Source organism: Pristis pectinata, chromosome 10 (assembly GCF_009764475.1).
Source record: "Pristis pectinata isolate sPriPec2 chromosome 10, sPriPec2.1.pri, whole genome shotgun sequence".
Lineage (NCBI taxonomy): Eukaryota > Metazoa > Chordata > Chondrichthyes > Rhinopristiformes > Pristidae > Pristis > Pristis pectinata.
Window position 1 is genome coordinate 80502366 of NC_067414.1, and position 20525 is coordinate 80522890.

Sequence of the window (20525 nt, forward strand, 5' to 3'; positions counted from 1 at the left end):
GGGTCCAGCCCACCAATGGCTCGGTGTCAGCAAGGACTAATCAATTACAAAGGCCAATGGCCCAAGGCCAATTACAAAGATACTTAAAGGGGCCAATGGTCATGGGTGGTCACGGTGGTCATGCTGATGTGTGGGGCGGGGCCAGGCCAAACCTTGATTGGCAGTGGTGTGTCTTCCGACTGGGTAGGGAGCAGTGCTGTCACGTGACAGCCACGACCCTCCACAATACACGTACCAAATCACCTCAAACTCCTAATGAAGTAGAGCTGCTGGTGTGCCTTCTTCATGATTGCATCAATGTGTTGGGCCCAAGATAGTTCCTGTGAGATGTTGACGCCCAGGAACTTGAAGCTGCTCACCCTTTTCACCGCTGACCCCTCAATGAAGACTGGTGTGTGTTCTCCCGACTTCCCCTTCCTGAAGTTCACAATCAATTCCTTGGTCTTGCTCATGTTGTTCGAGATTGTTGTTGCGTCACCATTCAACCAACTGATTTATCTCACTCCTGTATGCCTCCTCGTCACCATCTGAGATCCTGCCAATAACAGTGGTGTCATCGGCGAATTTATAGATGGCGCTTGAGCTGTGCCTAGCCACACAGTCGTGAGTGTAGAGAGAGTAGGGCATTCGGCTAAGCACACATCCTTGAGGTGCACTTGTGTTGATTTTCAGTGAGGAGGAGATGTTACTACCAATCCGCACTGACTGTGGTCTCCCGATAAGGAAGTTGAGGACAGTTGCAGAGGGAGAAACAGAGGCCCACGTTTTGAGGCTTGTTGATTAGTACTGAGGGGAATATGGTGTTGAACACCCAGCTGTAATCGATAAACAGCAGCCTGATGTATGTTTTGCTGTTTTCTAGGTGCTCCAAAGCCGAGTGGAGAGAGAGTGAGATTGCATCCGCTGTAGACCTGTTGTAGGCAAATTGCAGCGGGTCCAGGTGCTTGCTCAGACAGGAGTTGATTCTAGCCATGACCAACCTCTCAAAGCACTTGATCACAGTAGATGTGAGTGCTACCTGACAATTGTCATTGAGACAACACATCCTGCTCTTCTTGGGCACTGGTATGATTGATGCCCTTTTGAAGCAGGTGGGAACCTCTGACTGTAGCAGTGAGAGGCTGAAGATGTCCTTGAACTTGCTGCCTTGCGAGGGTTCACCCTCTTGACGAATGTTCTGATGTCGGCCTCTGAGACAGAGATCTCAGGGTTGCCAGATGCTGTGGGGATTGGCACAGGTTATTCTCCCTTTCAAAGCATAAAAGGCTGGTTCTTAAGATCGCTAGTTTTTTAAATGACTTGAAACAATGTTACTTACTGCAGTGTCTGTGACTGCAGATTTCAGCTGTAGATGGGAGTATTTTATAATGCAGTTCTGGTTACACCGCTATAGGAGGTATGTCATTAAGCTGAAATGGGTGCAGAAGGATTCACAAGGATGTTACCGAAAGTGGACAGCATGAGTTTTAAGAAGAGACTGAATAGGCTGGGGCTTTCTTCCCTAGAGCATAGGAGGCTGAGTGGTAACCTTATAGAGCTCTGTAAAAACATGAGGGGCATAGAAAAGGTGGATAGTCACAGTCTCTTGAAATCTAAAACCAGATGGCATAGATTTAAGGTGAGAGGGGAAAGATTTAAAGGGGACCTGAGGAGCAACTTTTTTCACACAGAGGGTGGTGGGTATGTGGAATAAGCTGCCAGAGGAAGCTATAGATGCAGATACAATTACAAAGTTTAAAGGATGTTTGGACAGGTGTATGGATAGGAAAGGTTTAGAGGGATATGGGTCAAACACAGGCCAATGGGACTAGCTCAGATAAGCACCTTGGTTGGCATGGATGAGTTGGGCCGAAGGGCCTGTTTCTGTGCAGTATAACTCTATGGTTCTATCCTTCCTTGAATAAGGAGACCAGATCTGTACATGGTACAGTGTACTCCAGAATCCAATTATGTGTTAATCACAAATTGCAGACAAATGTAAAGACTGCCCAAATTAGTCAAAGAGATTGGAAGTGTCAACAGTGCTATCTGATGGCTCTTTTCACCACTGACCCATTTAGGCTTTATCAAGTCCACTAGTCTCCAGGTATCATCACAGCTGCAGAACTGAATTCTGGAGATAAGTTAAGTGTGACTGTCCTTGACATCAGGGCAGTATTTGACCAAGTTGGCATCAAGGTGCTATGGTAAAATTGAGCGACACACACAAAATGCTGGAGGAACTCAGCAGGTCAGGCAGCATCTATGGAGGGAAATAAACAGTTGACATTTTGGGTTGAGGCCCTTTATCAGGACCGGAAAGGAAGAGACCAGAAGCCAGAATAAGAAGGTCAGGGGGGTGGGGGGAGCACCGGCTGGCAGGTGATAGGTGAGTCCAGGTGAGAGGAGGTAGGTAGGTAGGTGGGTGGGGAAGGGGGGAGATGTAGGAAGCTGAGAGGTGATAGGTAAGAGAGGCAAAGGGCTGAAGAAGGAGAAATCTGGTAGGAGGCCATGGAATAAAAGGAAGGAGGTGGGGAATAGATGGGCACATCATGAGAGCGGGGGAAGGGGAAAGAGGAGGGGTGAGGGAGCCACAGGAATGAGGGAAGACAAAGGAAGGGAGGGGTTAGAAGTTAATGTTGAGGCCGTCAGGTTGGAGGTAGAATATGAGGTGTTGTAAATGAGTCCCTCTTACCTGGACTCTCCTATCACCTGCCAGCCTATGCTCTTCCCCCGATCTTCTTATTCTGGCTTCTGCTCTCTTCCTTCCTAATCCCAAAGAAGGGTCTAGACTTGAAATGTTAACTGTTTATTTCCCTCCATAGATGCTGCCTGACCTGCTGAGTTCCTGCAGCATTTTGTGTGTGTTGCTCCAGATTCCAGCGTCTGCAGAATCTCTTGTGTCATGGTAAAATTGAAGTCAGTGTGCCTCAAAACCCTCAATGTTTAGAGTCTCACCTCAGTCAGAGGAAGGTTGTTGTAGTTGTAAAAGGTCAATGATCCCAGCCCCAGTTCTTCATGGAGCTTCTTGTAATATACTGTGCTGCTGCTGCAAAATGCAAATTTTCATGGCATTTATACCCTGTGTATGTATGTATGCCTGTGACAACAATTAATTTGAACTTGAGTCAAACAGCATAGAAAGAAGCCCTTTGTGTCATGATGTTCATGCTGACTGTTACACTTTTCTATACTAGTCCCATTTACCCGCATTTGATCTATGCCTTGACAATTCAAGTGCTTACTTAGATGCTACTTAAACTTTGAGAGAGTATCTGCCACCACCATCCACTCTGGCAGCACATTCCAGATACCAACCATTCTCTGTGTGGAAAAAGATCCCCCTCCGATCCCCTGTAAACCACCTGCCTCTCATCTTAAACCTGTGCCCTCTTTAGACATCCCCAGAATGCTTTCTACCCTATCTATCCCCCTCTAATTTTGTATACCTCTGTCAGGTCACCCCTCAGCCTTTTATGCTCCAGGAAAAACAAACCCAGCCTATCAAATCTCTCCTTATAAATGAAATGCTCAAAGTCCTGGTGAATTTCCTCTGCACCCTCACCAGTGCCACCACATCCTTCCTGTAGTGTGGCGACCAAGTATGGTCTTACCAGTGTTTTATAAAATTGTAACATGACATTCCAGCTCTTGTATTCCACGCTAAGCATCCCATGTTACATCTTCATCACCCTATCAACATGTCCCTTTGTTCATCAACACTCCCGAACACTGTGTATGTCCTACCCTTATCTGACCTTCCAAAATGCATCACTTTGCACTTGTCAGGATTCAGTTCGATCTGCCAATGCTCAACCCAAGTTTTTAGCTAATCAGTATGATTCTGTAGTCTAAGACAATGCTCATCACTATTTACCTAACATCTGCAAACTTACTAACCATAACTTCTACATTCACATAAAGGTAATTAATATATAACCCAATCATCAAGAGTCCCAGCACATTAAACACAAGCCATTGTAACCTAAAGTTCCTGATTGAGTTAAAGAAAGGTACAAAAATACCCACAGGATTGATACTCACAAAAAGGTCAGCATGGATATGGTGGGTCGAAGGACCTGTTTCTGTGCTGTACAACTCTATTGACTCTATCGTAGCTGCACGAGCTGGTCAAAGGCTGGGTATCCTGTAGTGAGTAACTCAGTTCTTGACAGCACAGAAACAAGCCCTTCGGCCAACTTGTTCATGCTGACCAACTTGTCCACCTGAGATCGTCCCATTTGCCTGCATTCGGTCCATATCCCTCTAAGCATTTCCTATCCACATACCTATCTCAATGTCTTTTAAATGTTGTAATTGTACCTGCCTCCACAGCTTCCTCTGGCAGCTCCTTCCACATACCCACCACCCTCTGTGTAAAAATGTTATTCATCAGGTTCCTTTTAAATCTTTCCCCTCTCACCTTAAACTTGTGCTCTTTAGTTTTAGACTCTCCTTCCTGGGAAAAGGACTGTGACCATTCACGTTATCTATGCCCCTCACCCCTCAGCTACCTATACTCCAGGGAAAAAGTCCCAGCCTATCCTGTCTCTCATCATAACTCAGTCCCAGTAACATCCTTGTGAATCTTTTCTGGACCCTTTCCAGCTTAATGACATCCTTCCTACAGCTGGGTGAACCAAAACTGAGTACAATACTCCAAGTGTGGTCTCACTATTGACTTGCAGAGTTGCAACATGACATTCCAACTTCTGTACTTATTGCTCTAACAAATGAAGGCAAGCGTATCAAGCATCTTCACCACCTGTTGCAATGTTCAGGGAACTATGTACCTGCACCCCTGAGATTTCTCTGTTCTCCAACATTCTCCAGGGCCCTACCACTTATCATGCAAGTCCTGCCCTGATTTAACTTACAAATGCGAGGTGTTGCATTTTGGTTCGAGTTAAATTCCATCTGCCATTCCTTGGTCAACCTAGCCAGTTTATCTAGGTCCTGTTGTAAACTTAGATAACCTTCTGCATTGTCCCCTATACCATCAATTTTGGAATCATCACTGTGTTTCGATGTACACGTGACTAATAAAGATAGCTTATTTTAAACTCACTAACCATATTAACAACATTGTCATCGAAATTGTTAATATAGATGATAAATGACAGTGGACCTGTCATTTACTGCAGGGATAAATCCCTGCAGTAAACAGGTCTCCACTCGCAAAATCCAGGTACCCCACCCTCTAACCCCTTTCAACAAGCCAATTTTGTACCTGCTTTTCTCGTTCACCCCAGATCCCATGTTATCAAATCTTCTGGACCATGTGAGACCTTGTCAAAGACCTTGCTAAAAGTCCATGTACACAATGTCCACTGCCCAGCTTTCATCAATCCCCTTTTGTCACCTCAAAAAAAGTCGATCAAATTTGTGGTTCTTGATTTTCCATGCACAAAGCCATGCTAACCATTCCTGCCTTTCCAAACGCTGGTAGATCCTGTCTCTCAGAATCCCGTCATAACCTTCCCATCACTGATGAGGGGCATAGATAAGGTGAAGGCACTCAGTCTTTTTCCCCAGAGTTGGGGGAATCTAGAGCTGGAGGGCAAAGGTTTAAGGTGAGAGGAGAAAAATTTAATAGGAACTTGAGGGGCAACTATTTTTACAGAGTGCAGTCTATATATGGAATGAGCTGCCAGAGGAAGTAGTTGAGGAAGCCACAGTAACACCTTTTAAAAGATAATTGGACAGATACATGGATAAGAAAGATTTAGAAACACGGGCAAATTGGACCAGCTTGGATGGGATTCTTGGTTGGCATGGACCATTTGGGCAGAAGAGTCTGTTTCCATGCTGTATGATGCTACAATGTTAGACTCACCAGCCTGGCGTTCCCTGGCTTGTTCTTGCAGCCCATTTTAAATAAAGGCACAACATTTGCCATCCTTCAGTCTTGCCCGTAGCTAAAGATGATGCAGATATCTCTGCCAGGACCCCTGCCATTTCCTCCCTAGCTTCCCACAATGTCCTAGGATACACCTGGTCAGGCTCCAGAATTTGTTCACCTTAATATGCTTTAAGACCACCAGCACCACCACTTTTATAATGTGGATACATTCCAAGTCATCACCATTCATTTCCTTTCTTTTTCAATCTTTTTATTAGTTTTCAAATTAATACAGATTAATATATCAATGTTTATACATGTAATACAAAGAGATCAGGAGAACAATCATGACATGGATAATCATAAAGAACAATGAAGTATAAAAAAATCTGTAGATCCAACGATCTGTTAGTGAATGAATATAATATAAAAGAAAAAGATTTTTTATAAAATATAAAAGAAAGAAAAAAAATCCCCAAAACAATAAGAAAAATTATAAACAATATATCAAACCAAACTAAGCTAAAGAAAAAAAAATTCAAAACAAAACAGAGAAAAAACTGGACTAAAATTTCTCAATAGAAACAGAGCAATATTATGTCGTCAACTCCGTTCCCCTAAATTGAAAGGTTATTATAAGGGGAAATGTGAAAATATTGACCATTCATTTCCCTTAGCTTCCATGACCTTTTCCACAGTAAATACAGATGAGAAATATTCATTTACAACATCCCCCATTTCCTGTGGCTAGACACATAGATGACCACGTAAAGGACCTATTTTTCTCCCTAGTTACGCTCTTAATATACTTGTAGAATCTCTTAGGATTTTCTTTTAGCTTATCTGCCAGAGCTATCTCATGTCCTCTTCTTGCCTTCCTGATTTCCCTCTTAAGTGAACTCCTACATCTCTTATACTCAAGGGATTCACGTGGTCCCAGCTGCGTAAATCTGTCATGCGCCTCCCTTTTCCAGACAATATAATTGAAATTAGCTACTATTATAAGCCTATTATTCTTACAGCTATCTGCAATATCCCTACATAGTTGCTCCTCTTATGGGGATGAAAAATGCCATGCCAAAGCTTGCCTGGATGGGTGCAGCTCCACCAACTGTCAGGAAGCTCAACACCACACCACCTAACACAAAGCTGACTGGTTGATTACTAGCCTAATCACTCTTCCTTTTACCACCAGCACACAAAAGCCACAGTTTGCCATCTACAAAATGCAACAGGAAGATGAGTTTAACAGCACCTCTCAAACCCGCAACCTCTACTACTAAGAAAGATTAGACAACAGATGTGTGGGAATACCACAAAACCTACCTGTTCTCCTCTGAATGGTGTATCATCCCAACTTGAAAATATATTGCCATTTCTTCATTATCGCTAAAACTCCCAAACTAACAGAGCTGTTGGTCTGTGTTCTGGAATTACTTTCACCCTATTTATCCTTTGACCTTAATGCCTCCATTAATACTCCCTTTAAACTTGAAGATCAAAAATTGCAAGTGCTGGAAATCTGAAACAAAAACAAAATGCTGGATACACTCAGCAAATCGGGCAGATTCTGTGGAAAGAGATAAAGAGTTAACGTTTCAGGTTGTCATAACTGGGAAAGAGGGTTATAAGTTTTAAGTTGTAGAGATGGTGGGGAGGGGTGGCTAAAACAAAGGGAGTATCTCTAATAAAGGTGAGGAGGGTTGCCAGGCAGATAAACTATAGACGAAGTCATTTGTTTGACAGGTTAGTAAGGGTAATAAGTTAGAGAAGAATATGAACAAAGAAATAAAAAAGATGTGAAATGAGAGTAGTTTCGAGAAAGAACACAAACAAAGGAATATAAAAACTATGAAAGACAGGGCTGTAGGAAATGTCCAGCAAGTCAGGTGTTAATGGAGTGAGAAATACTGACCTACTGCAACAGTGGCCATTTCTGACATAGACAGGAAAAGCAATTTACCTGAATTTGTAAAGTTTGGCATAGAGTCCAGAAGGCTGCAATGTGCCCAGATAGAAGATGAGGCTCCGTTCCTCAAGTTTACATTGGGCATTGTTATCACATTGCAGGAGGACACAGAGAGATAGGTCAGAATGGGATGGAGGATTAAAGTTGCAGGCAACAGGAAGCTCAGGAAATTTGCACTTGCAAACTGATTGTCTGTGGAGCCCCTGCAGTCACCCAAATTATGTTTGGTTTCTCCAATGTAGAGGAAATCCCTAAACACCAAAAGCAGTACAGTAGTTTGGAGGAAATGCAGGTGACTTGTTGCTTTACCTGTAAGGACTGTTTGAGTCCCTGGAGGATGGGAAAGGAAGAGGGGAAAGGATAGGTGTTGCATCTCCTGTGGTTGCATAAAACTTTAGGTCACATTTGTAGTATTGTGTGCATTTCTGGTTGCCACAGTATAGGAAGGATGTAGAGACTTTGTAGAAGGTGCAGAAGAGGTTCACCAGGATGTTGTCTGCATTAAAGTTTATTAGCTATAAGGAGAAGTTGGGCAAACTTGGATTTTTTTTCCTGGAGTGTTGGAAGCCAAGGAGCGACCTGATATCTGATTAAATTATGGGAGGCATAGGTAGGGTAGTCAGAGATGTGTGGGGCAAGTTTCTTACACAGAGAGTGGTAGGTGCCTGGAACGTGCTACCAGGGGTGGTGATTAAAGCAGATACAATAACAACATTTAAGAGGCATGAGACAGACACATGAATAGGCAGAGAAGAGGGAGATGGACCATGTGGAGGCAAATGGGAGGAGTTAGATTGGCAGCATGGTCGGTGCAGATATGGTGGGCCAAAAGGCCTATTCCTGTGCTGTACTGTTCTATGGGAAGGTGCCATGAGAAGAGTTTTTGGTAGTGATGGAAGAGCAAGGAGCACAAAGACTACCCCTGCTTCTCCAATATCTCCACAAAATCAAAGTCCTTCATTTCTGGTACCATTCCTGAAGATCTCTTCTGTAGTCTCTAAAAGCATTCTAAAGGTATCATGCCCAAAACTGGACATCATATTCCATCTGGGCCTAGCGCAATATTTGATAAAGTGGAAACTGCAGGTAATGCAGTTATACTGCAGCTGATGCAAATTTGAAGTAAAGACAGAAACTGCTGAAATTGCTCAGGAGGTCAGACAATATTTGTGGAGAGAGAAACAAAGTTGCTGCCCAGATTTATAGAGTCATACAGCATGGAACAGGCCCTTCAGCCCACTGAGAGCATGCTGACCATCCAGTACCCACCTACACTAATCTCATGTTATTTCCCCAACATTCCCATCAACTTCCCACTGCTTATCTGCACAGGAGGGGAATTTACAGTAGCCAGTCTTTGGGATGTGTAAGGAATCTGGAACACTGGGGGGAAACTCGTGAGTTAACAGGGAGAACATGTACCTACCTGATTAATATCAGGTAAGGATGATTTATACAAGCTGAGAGTGCCTTGACAAGTCAATGGAACCCTTTGTAGGGCTGGGGCTGGGGTCTCAAATGTATTCAGATGACATGAATAGGATCAATGCAAGTGGGCAGCTGAGGAAGGTTGTCAAAGGATTCAGCCAGTTGGAACTGTGGACAGAGAAATGGCGATGGAATTTAATCCAGACGAAGGTGAGGTGTTGCATTTTGGAAGATCAAATTTGAGAGGAAATTTATACAGTAAATGGCAGGGCCCTTGGGAGCAATGATGTGCAGAGGGATCTTGGGGTAAAAGTCCATAGCTCACTGAGAGTGGCAGCACAAGTAGATAGGGTGCTAAAGGCGGCGTGTTGATATAATTTGTGTGTTGATATAATTTGTCATCAGTCGGGGTGTCGAGTATAAAAGTCAAGAAGTCACGTTGCAGCTGTATAAAACTTTGGTCAGGCCACATTTGGAGTATTTTGTGCAATTCTGGTCACTGCATTACTGGAAGGATGTGGAGGCTTTGGAGAGGGTGCAGAAGAGATTCACCAGAATGTTACCTGGATTGGAGAGTATTAGCTATATGGAAAGGTTGAACAAACTTGGATTGTTTATTCTGGAGAGTCGGAGGCTGAGGGACCACCTTATAGAAATAATATAAAACTGTGAGAGGCATGAACAGGATAGATGGTCAGAATCTTTTCCCCAGGAGGGAAATATCAAATATTAGAGGCCATAACTTCAAAATGAGAGGGGGAAAGTTTAAAGGAGATGTATGTGGCAAGTTCTTTTTATACAGAGAGTGGCAGGTGCCTGGAATGTACTGTCAGGGGACGTGGTGGAAGCAGATATAATAGCAGCACTTAAGAAGCATGTAGAGAGGCACATGAAAAGGATATAGACCATGGGCAGGCAAATGTACATTTTAAATTGGCATCATGGTTGGTGGGTGATGGGCCTTTCCTGTGCTGTATTGTTCTATGTTCTAAATATCAACATTTCCACATTAAATATTTTTCTACCTTTTTTTATAGGAATTTCTTAAAACTAAGACAGCAAAACACAACTATCTCCAGGTTTATGAAATAATGCTGGACTTCTATGGAATGAAATTAGAAGATAAAAACACAGGGACAGTGTCTCGTGCTGCAAACTGGAAGGAACGATTTGAGCACCTAAATGAGTAAGTGTATGAAGAATCAGCAGTCCTTCACTGACCCATATGAGCAAACAAACCCAGAAAAAGGTATCAGTTTATCACATTTCAGCAAATACAGGGCCATGATGGAAAGAAAGCAAAGATAATTTACAAGAATGTTGTCAGGACTCGAGGGCGTGAGTTATAGGGAGAGATTGGGCAGGCTATGAATTTATTCCTTGGAGCGTAGGAGACTGAGGGGTAACCTTACAGAGGTATATAAAATCATGAAGGACGTAGATAGGATGAATGCACACACAGTCTTTTTCCCAGGGAAAGGGAATCTAAAACTAGAGGGCATAGGTTTAAGGTGAGAGAGGAAGCATTTAAAAGGGACCTGAGGCAACTTCTTCATGCAGAGGGTGCTGTGTATATGGAATGAACTGCCAGAGGAAGTGGTTGAGGCAGGTACAATAACAACATTTAAAAGACATTTGGACAGATACATGGATAGGAAAGGTTTAGAGGGATATGGGACAAACACAGGCAAATAGGACTAGCTTAGATGGGCATCTTGGTTGGCAGGGGCGAGTTTGGCCGAAGGGCTGTTTCCGTGCTGTATGACTCTATGATGGGGAGGGAGGAAGTGATAAAAGGGAAGTTCTCCGACTGAGTAAGAAGCAGGTTGAATAACTGAAGGGACAACAGCCTAAGACTAAGTTAAAGAGAGAACAAAAGGCAGGAGGAGTGATGGGATCATTACCAGCAGTCTGTAGAAACAAAGGGAGTGGTGATTATGATTAATGTCTTTCTAAAGATTTAAATGACAATCAGGCTATGAATACCTGAGCATGTTCCCAACATTACTTCCTTTTCCAGTCTGCACCCTTTCTGGATCTTATTCCTTTGGGACAATTATCAAGAGAGGGAGAGCAAAAGAAAAGCAGTGGGGGGGGAGAGGGGAAAGGAGAGAAAGGAGAGTAAGAAATATGGAGATCACAAAGGAAAAGAGCTGTTGGATTGCAAAGGATTGAGACACAGACATGGGAGATAAATATATACATTGACTTTCAAACAAACTGATTTCAGCAAATGCAACCAGCAAGTACTTGGCCAGGTCCGGTGAATAAATGAGATAGAACAGTATGACACAGGAACAGATGCTTCGGCCCACGATGTTTGCGCCGAACACAATGCCAAATTAAACTAAATATCATCTGCCTGTACTTGATCCATAACCCTCCATTGCTTGCATATTCATGTCTCTATCTAAAAGCCTTTTAAATGCCACTATCATATCTGCTTCCACCACTATTCCCGGCAGCCTGTTCCAGACACCCACCACTCTCTGTGTGGGGAAAAAAATCTTGCTCCACACATCTCCTTTAAACTTTCCCCCTCTCACCTTAAATGCATATCCTCTATAATTTAAAATTTCTACCCTTGGAAAAATATTCTGACTGTCTACCCTATCCATTCCCCTCATAATTTTATAAATTTCAATCACCCTCCAGTGCTCCAGAGAACACAATCCAAGATTGTCCACCCTCTCCTTGTAGCTCATATCCTCTAATCCAGGCAGCATCCTGATAAGCCTCTTCTACACCCTTGCCAAAGCCTCCACATCCTTCCTGCATGGGGCGACCAGAATTACACATGTGCAGCTAACCATAGTTTTATATGGCTGCAACATGACTTACACTTGTAATCAATGCCGTGACCAATGAAGACAAGCATGCCATATACTTCCTTAACCACATTACCTACTTGCATGGCCATTTTCAGTGAGCTATGGACTTGGACCCCAAGCTCCCTCTGCACATCAATGCTGTTAAGTGTCCTGCCATTAACTGTATACTTTCCCCATACATTAGACCTCCCAAAGTGTAACACCTCACGCTTGCTCAGATTAAACTCCATCTGCCATTTCTATGCTCATCTGCAACTGATCTATATCCTACTTTATCCTTTGATAGCCCTCTACATTGTCCACAACACCACCAAACTGTGTGTCATCTGCAAACTTACTAACCCACCCATCCATGTATTCATCCAAATCATTTATACATATCACAAACAACAGTGACCCTAGCACCAATCCCTGCGGAGCACCACTGGTCACAGACCTCAGGCCAGAATAACACCCTTCTACCACCACCCTGTTTCTATGGGCAGACCAATCCTGAATCCAAACTACCAAGTCACCATGGATCCCATGCATCTTAATTTTCTCGGTTGGCCTACCATGAGGGTCCTTGTCAAATGCCTTACTAAAATCCATGTCATCAACATCCACTGCCCAACCCTCATCAATCACCTTTGTCACCTCCTCATAAAATTAAATCAAGTTTGTAAGGCATGACCTGCCCCTTTCAAAGCCATGCTGACTGTCCGTGTTTTTCCAAATGCGCGTAATTCCTATCCCTCAGAATCATCACCAATAGCTTCCCTACCACTGACAGGAGGCTTACAGGCATATAATTTCCTGGATTATTCCTATTTCCCTTCTTGAACAAAGGAACAAAATTGGCTACTCTCCAATCCTCCGGGACCTTGTCTGTTGCTAGTGAGGAAACAAAGATCTTCGTCAAAGCCCCAGCAATCTCCTCTCTTGCCTCCTTCAATAACCTGGGATATATCCAATCAGGCCCTGGGGACTTATCCACCTTAATATTCTGCAAAAGACCCAGCATCACCACCTTCTTGATCTCAAAGTGCCTTAGCACATTAGCATGCCCCACTCTGCTCTCGCATATCCTCCTACTATCTTTCATGTCCTTCTCCTTAAAGTACTTGTTTAGTATCTTGCCCACATCCTCTGACTCCAAGCATAAATTGCCTCCTTTATCCTTGAGTGTCCTACCCTCTAGTTATGCTCGTTTTTAACCTAAGTATAAAATGCCTTGGGATTCTCTTTAATCCAACTTGCTAAGGACATTTCATGGCTCCTTTTGGCCTTTCTAATCCCCTGCTTGAGCTCTTTTCTGCTATCTTTATATTTCACAAGGGCTCTGTCTGATTTTAGCTTCCCAAACCTTACGTGTACTTCCTTTTTCTTTTCAACTAAATTCATAACCTCTATCATCATCTATCTTGCCATCCTTATCCTTCCTCCTCACTGGAGCATTCTGGTCCTGAGCTCTGATCAACTGGACTTTAAATAACTCCCACATGTCAGATGTGGACTTGCCCTATTACAGCTGCTCCCAATTAACTTTCCTCTAACTCCTGTCTAATAATGTAATTTGAAATGCTCTCCCACTGTAAGGCCAGTCACCTGGCCAGGCTCATTTCCCAAAATAAAGTCCAATATGGGCCCTCCCCTAGTAGGACTGACCACGTACTGTTTCAAGAAACCCTCTTTGATGCGCCAAAGAAATTCTGCCCCATCTAAGCCTTTTGTACTAAGGAAGTCCCAGTCAACACTGGGGAAGTTAAAGTCATCCACTGTGACAACCCTGTTGCTTTTACATCATTCCATAATCTGTCTACATATCTGTTCCTCTATCTCTCAGTGGCTATCAGGAAGACTATGTTAATAACCCCATCAGCATGATTGCACCCTTCTTATTTTTGACCTCTACCCATATTGCCTTTGTGGATGATCCCTCCGTTTGTCCTCTCTGAGTGCAGCTATGACATTCTCCTTGATTAGTAATGCAACTCCTCCACCTCTTTTACTTCCCTCTCTACCACAGCTAAAACAATGAAACCCTGGAATGTTGAGTTGTCAGTCCTGTCCCTTTAGCAACCAAGTCTCCATAATGGCCACAATATCATAATTACAGGTACTGATTGAAGCTCTAAGTTCATCTGCATTCCTCATAATAATGACCTATTAATCTTCATCTTGAAGTAATATTTGTTAAATTGATTTTGGCCAAGGAGCAGATGAATTCCAATGTTCTTCAAATAGTGTTTCCTGATAAGGAAGGCTGGTATGATGAGTTAATGTTTCAACGAAAGGCAGCACTCCAGCAGTACAACATCCCTTCAATACTGCAATATGCAATGTCTTTCTAGAGTTATCAACTTGAGCCTTTGGAATAGGGCCTGAAACAATCTTCTGTGCAAGATATGTGAGCGATGCCTTTGTGCCACACATTATTTGTAAAAGAATGTTGATGCTCCAATACTTTGACTTGTATCAACCAAATGCCATTTGTGTAATTTCCCTATGTCCTCTTTTGTTAAAGATCACAGCACAATTATCTGAGAATCACCCGCATTTTAAAAAGTTTAGGAGAATTTAAATTTGAGAGCTTCCAGATCCACCTAGTCCACTTCCTGTTGTATGAGGCTTTAGTCGAAGAAACTCTGTCCAACATGTTGCACAGTGCTTTGGAATACTTTGTTTACACAATAAAATCCAGGAAAGAGAGAAGGAAACTACTGCGATTTGCCTGTCAACATTATAAGCCGCCAGAGAACTTTGTCTGGGGGCCTCTCAGGAAGGAGACACCAGGAGAAAAAAGTACCATTACCAAGTTATCGTTTCTATCAGAGAAGTTGTCTGCTCAAGAGAAAAGCAGGTGTGAAGCTATAAGCAATGGGTCAAGAACCCATGTTGCATTTGCAGCTGTGAAAGAGTTGGCCTCATCTACTGAAACCAGTCCAGGAACAGGCATGCATCAGAAAGATCAAGTCATAGATCAAGGCAACAGCAAGGCAGAAAATGTTGCAGGCAAGAATAAAATCTCTGTCAAAGAGAAGAGTAATCATCATGTGACAAAGCCTAAAGTATCGACAGAATCCAACATTGGCAATCAAGCACCCCAGAGCCATACAGTAGAGGATACAGACTTAAAAGAGAAATAGTTTAAAAAATTCCACAAGGACATTATTTTTTAATATGTTTATAGAACAAGGCACCAGTCCAGCCAACTCTGAATAGCTGTTCAAAAGCTGGTCACAAGCTGGAACTCATGATGCAGCATTTGTGAAATGCCCTTTGCATTTCTGTACTCTGCCAATGGACAAGCTCATGATTGTATTTTTTATATATCTCTAAAAATGTGTAAAACAGGCTGAATGTTTATGTAACTTGGGCAGTGTTGCAGTGAGGATAATGTGACAGTCTTCAATTTTATTGGTTGGTCTCTTCAGTTTTTGTAAAACTTCATACACGAGGTATATTTGAGCTGAAGGCAAGATGCAAAATATGGTTTAATAATGAAAATAATAGTTTAGAAACTGGATCCATTAGCACCCAATTTTCATGTGTAAATCAACAGTGACTAACTGGGTTAGATCACATTAGCAATCATTTGAAAGTGAAGTTGTACCCATTGGGAAATTGGCCCAAGCACTTCTACGCACAATTTACTTTAGCATACCTGACATTTTCCCAGCATCAGTCAGGAATTTAATGTCACAGGTCTTTTAGTGCATGGTTTCTGCACATGCAGCAGAAATGAGAGTTTTTGGATGCAACCTTACAGCCTTTGAACACTTACAAAAGAACTAGGAGTAAGTCAAACTGCGATAGACCACGCGATGTTCAGGATAAAAGTGGTTGTCCCTTCACTGTTTTCCGCCTCTATACAAATCACAACAGAGCAGCAAACTGTAACCTCCACCCTGACTATCTCATACCTTGGAGTGACAGTACTTGTGGCATGGGTCTAAATCAATTCTTGATTCCTCCCTGCATTTTATACAGTGTTCTGTTTCACACTATATAGCAAGTTCCTTTAAGTTTTGATGCTCTTCCCAGTGGTTAGCATGGCAGTGGTGCAACATCTACAAGATTTTCCAGAAGTTCCCAACTGGAACTTCGCAAGTTCCATTTTAGTACTTGATTCTGTGTGCAAACTGCAAAAGTGCCAAACTTCCATTTGGGGGCAAGTGTTGTATGGCACTTGTGTTTGATGAATGAGTGAAATTCTATTTCTAATCATATGTCCTTTTGTGAAAAATATAGCAATTAACCATTTTTAATGCTTAATGTCAATTAATCTAGCTGATATTTAATGGATGGTAGGGATTTTAATAAAGTTCCAACTCTGCATATTATTACTGGAGACTTCATCATGCCCCACTTCCATTCACATGACATGGGCAACAGCATTCTCTCCTCCCCCACCTCCCCTCAATATTTTTGTCATTAAGAAGTGCTTAAAGCAAATGGGGAAAAAAAACTTGATCTGTATTTTTTCTCTTTGGATTTTGCCTGCCGGAATGTCTAAAGTATTAACCTTCAGTTTCGGAAAACCCAAGAACTATGCCAAGCATAATGTGTATTTGGTCCAAAGCATCATACCAATGTATAAATTTTACTTCACAATAAGGACTCCATGGGTTACATGCGAGATGAACCAGTTGATGAAAGGTGGTGAGGTAGCTTTCTTGGCTCTCAAGTTAGGGTTACAAATTCTATGGTTTGTTCTTTTGGATGATTCTCTGTTATCTATTCTGCAAGAGTCTCAAAGAAAGACAAGCTAGAATCAGTTATTTTTGTTTCAAAATATCAGTAAATTGCACATAAGACTGGTTTAGTCTTATATGGTTTATAATAAATGGCAGGAATTCAAGAGAGTCAGGGGGCAGAGGTGAGTTTAGTGGCCATAACTAAGGAGAAGGTGCTGGGGAAGCCAAAAGACCTGATGGTGGATAAATCACCTGGACCAAATGGACTACACCCCAGAGTTCTGAAAGGTAGCTGAAGAGATTGGAGGCGTTAGTAGTGATCTTTCAAGAATTTTAGAGGAGCAAGAGTGGGAAGCAGTTAACAGAAGTCTCATCGATTATCTAATTGGGCAGCAGCAGCCAATGAAAAGAAGGTAAGCTCAAGCGGAGCAGCCATTATAGGAGTGGCTCAGTGTAAGAGTGGGACCTTGAGGCTTTGGCTCAAGATGCTTCGGCATGAAGAAGCAGAGGAAGTGAGCAGAGACTAAGGTGAGGTTCTGGTAAGGTCTCTTTTATTGCACAGTTAGAGCAGTGGGGATGGCAGTCAGGACAATAGTATGCTCCTCTTGCAAGATGTGGGAAGTCAGGGACTCCTTCAGTGTCTCTGATGACTACACCTGTGAGAAGTGCATCCAGCTGCAGCTCCTTACAGACTGGGTGAACTCCAGATCATTCAGGAGGTTGAAGGGTACATAGACAGGAGTTACAGGGAGGTGGTCACACCTAGGCTGCAGGTAGCTGGGTTACTGTCAGGAGAGGGAAAAGTGATAGGCAATCAGTGCCGAGTACCCCTGGGGCTGTTCCCCTCAACAACATGTATACAGCTTTGGATACTGTTGGGGGAAAATGACCTACCAGGGGAAAACCCCTGCATCCAGGTCTCTGGCACTGAGTTTGGCTCTGTGACTCAGAAGGGAAAGGGGGAATAGAGAAATGTAGTAGTGATAGAAGATTCATTGGTCAGGGAAACAGACAGGAGATTCTGTGGACATGAACGAGACTCCTGGATGGTATGTTGTCTCCCAGGTGGTTGTGTTAGAGGCATCTTGAATCAAGTCCACAGCATTCTTAAGGTGGAGGGTGAGCAGCCAGAAGTCATGGTTCACATTGGTACCAATGACATAGGCAGGAAGGGTAATGAGGTCCTGCAAAGTGAGTTCAGAGAGTTGGGTGTTAAGTTAAAAGACAGGACCTCCAGGGTAGTGACCTCAGGATTGCTACCTGTGCCATGTGCTAGTGAGGCAAGTAGGAAGATAGTGCAGTTTAACACATGGCTAAGGAGATAGTGCAGGGGGATCATTGGGCTCTCTTCCAGGGTGGGTGGAACCTGTACAAATGGGACATTTGCCCCTGAACTGGAGGGGAAACCAATATCCTTGCCAGAAAGTTTGCTAGTGCTGCTTGGGGGAGGGGGGTTTAAACTGGAGCTGCGGGGGGGGGGGGGGGGGGGGCAGTGATGGGAACCAGAGTGGCAGGACAGCAAGTGGAGTAACTATAGGAAAAGTAGATGTTAATCCTGCAAGCAAAGACAGAAATTGACTGGTTGATGAGCATGGTGGGACTAATGTTCTGAGATGCATCTATTTTAATGTAAAGAGTGTTTTAGGTAAGGCAGATGAACTAAGGGCATGGATCAGCACATGAAATTATGATGTAGCCATTAGTGAGAATTGGTTGCAGGAGGGGCAGCTCAATGTTCTGGGGTTCTGATGTTTTAGACATGATAGGGAGGTACTAAAGGGGGAGGGGTGGCATTACTCATTGGGGAAAATGTCACAGCAGTGCTGAGAGAACATACTGGAGGGTTCATCTATTGAGGCGATGAGGATGGAACTGAGGAATAAAAAAGGGATGACCATGTTAATGAGACTATATTATAGACCTCCCAATAGTCAGCAGGATTTAGAAGAACAAATTTGCAGAGAGATAGCAGACAGTTGCAAGAAATACAAGGTTGAGATAGTAGGTGATTTTAACTTCCTCATTGACTGGGTCCCCCATACTGTAAATAGATTGGATGGGATAGAGTTTGTCAAATGTGTTCAAGAAAGTTCTCTTATTCAATATGTAGAGGTCCCAACTAGAGAGAATACAATGCTGGATCTCCTCTTTGGGAACAAGACAGGATTCTAAATTGGAGTATGGCTGATTTTGATAGCATCAGAAGGGATCTGGCAGGCATGGATTGGGATAGATTGGGATTGTTTTCTAGCAAAGACATGCTTGTGAAGTGGCAAGTTTTCAAAAGTGAAATATTGAGTACAGAATCTGTTGGAATAAAAGGCAAGGTTAATAGGTTTAGGGAACCTTGGTTATCCAGGAATATTGAGGCCGTGGTAAAGAAAAAGATGGTGGCGCATCTCAGGTATAGGCAGCTAGGATCAAATGAAGCACTCGAGTATAAGAAATGCAAAAGTACACTTGAGAGAGAAGTCAGGAGGGCAAAAAGAGGACACGAGGTTGCTCTGGCAGACAATGTAAAGAGAAACCTATGGGATTCTCTTTTAAGAGCAAAAGGGTAGCAAGGGACAAAATTAGTCCTCTTGAAAATCAGTGCGGTCACCTATGCATGCTGCTGGAAGAGATGGTAGTTATCTTAAGTGAATTTTTTGCATCCGTATTTACCCTGGAGACAGACTATAGAACCAAGGCAAAAGAGTAGTGAGGTCATGGACTGTATCTGGATTACAGAAGAGTAGGTGCTGGCTGTCTTGAGGCAAATTAAGGTGGAGAAATCCCCTGGGCCTGACAAGGTGACCCCTCAGACCTTGTGGGAGGCTCATGCAGGGGCCCTGGCAGAGATGTTTAAAATGTCCTTGACTATCTTCCAGCACCTCACCTGGCTAATGTTCTGTTATTAAATAAAGGCCCCAAGAATAAGCCAGGAAATTATAGACCAGTGAGCCTGACATCAGTCGTGGGTAAATTATTGGAAGTTTTCTAAGGGACAAGAAATGTAAGTATTTGGATGGACAGAGCCTGATTAGGAATAGTCAACATGGCTTTGTGTGTGGTAGGTCATGTCTAACCAATCTTAGTTTTTGAGAAGGTTACCAAGAAGGTCGATGAGGTAAAGGTAGTGGATGTTGTCTACATGGACTTTAGCAAGGCTGTTGACAAAGTCCCACATGAGAGGCTGCTCCAGAAGGTTAAGTCACTTGACATTCAGGATGAAGTAGTCAATTGATTCAATGATGGCTCAGCAGGAGAAGCCAGAGAATGATAGTAGATGTTGTCTCTCTGACTGGAGGCCTCTAACTAGTGGTGGGCCTGTTGTTGTTTATCATCAGCAAATTTGCAGATGACACCAAGATTGCGGAAGTAGTGGACAGCAAGGAAGGCTATCAAAGCTTGCAGTGTGACCTTGACCAGCTAGGAAAATGGGCTGAAAAAATGGCAGGTGGAATTTAATGCAGACAGGTGTGAGGTATTGCACTTTGGGAGGACAAACCAGGGTAAGACTCAGTAAATGGCAAGGTTCTGAGGTAGGTGTGCAGTAGAACAGGGATATGGGAATACAGATCCATCATTCCTGGAAAGTGGCATCAGAGAGTCATAAAGAGCTTTTGACACAGACCTTCATAAAATAAGGCACTGAGTACAGGAGTTGGGATGTTATGTTGAAGTTGCTAGATAAGCATATGGAGGAATTTAAAATAGAGGGATATGTAGGAGGAAGGGGTTAGATAGTCTTAGGTGAGGTTTAAAGGTCAGCACAACATTGTGGGCTGAAGGGCCTGTATTGTGCTGTACTGTTC

General features: G+C 43.0%; 1 protein-coding gene across 4 annotated transcripts in view; it reads left to right on the forward strand.

Moving 5' to 3' along the window:
- The window catches only part of LOC127575253 (opioid growth factor receptor-like protein 1), a 70679-nt gene that overhangs the window by 35586 nt on the left and 14568 nt on the right, over positions 1 to 20525 (forward strand). For 2 of the 4 annotated variants that reach the window (XM_052024973.1, XM_052024974.1), the window contains 2 exons: positions 10256 to 10404; positions 14556 to 18153. In XM_052024973.1, the coding sequence (XP_051880933.1) occupies positions 10256 to 10404; positions 14556 to 15177 (771 nt within the window). In that variant the 3' untranslated portion in view covers positions 15178 to 18153. Of the gene's footprint in view, positions 1 to 10255; positions 10405 to 14555; positions 18154 to 20525 lie in introns of those variants that run through there. The other 2 variants (XM_052024975.1, XM_052024976.1) reach the window with 1 other exon arrangement.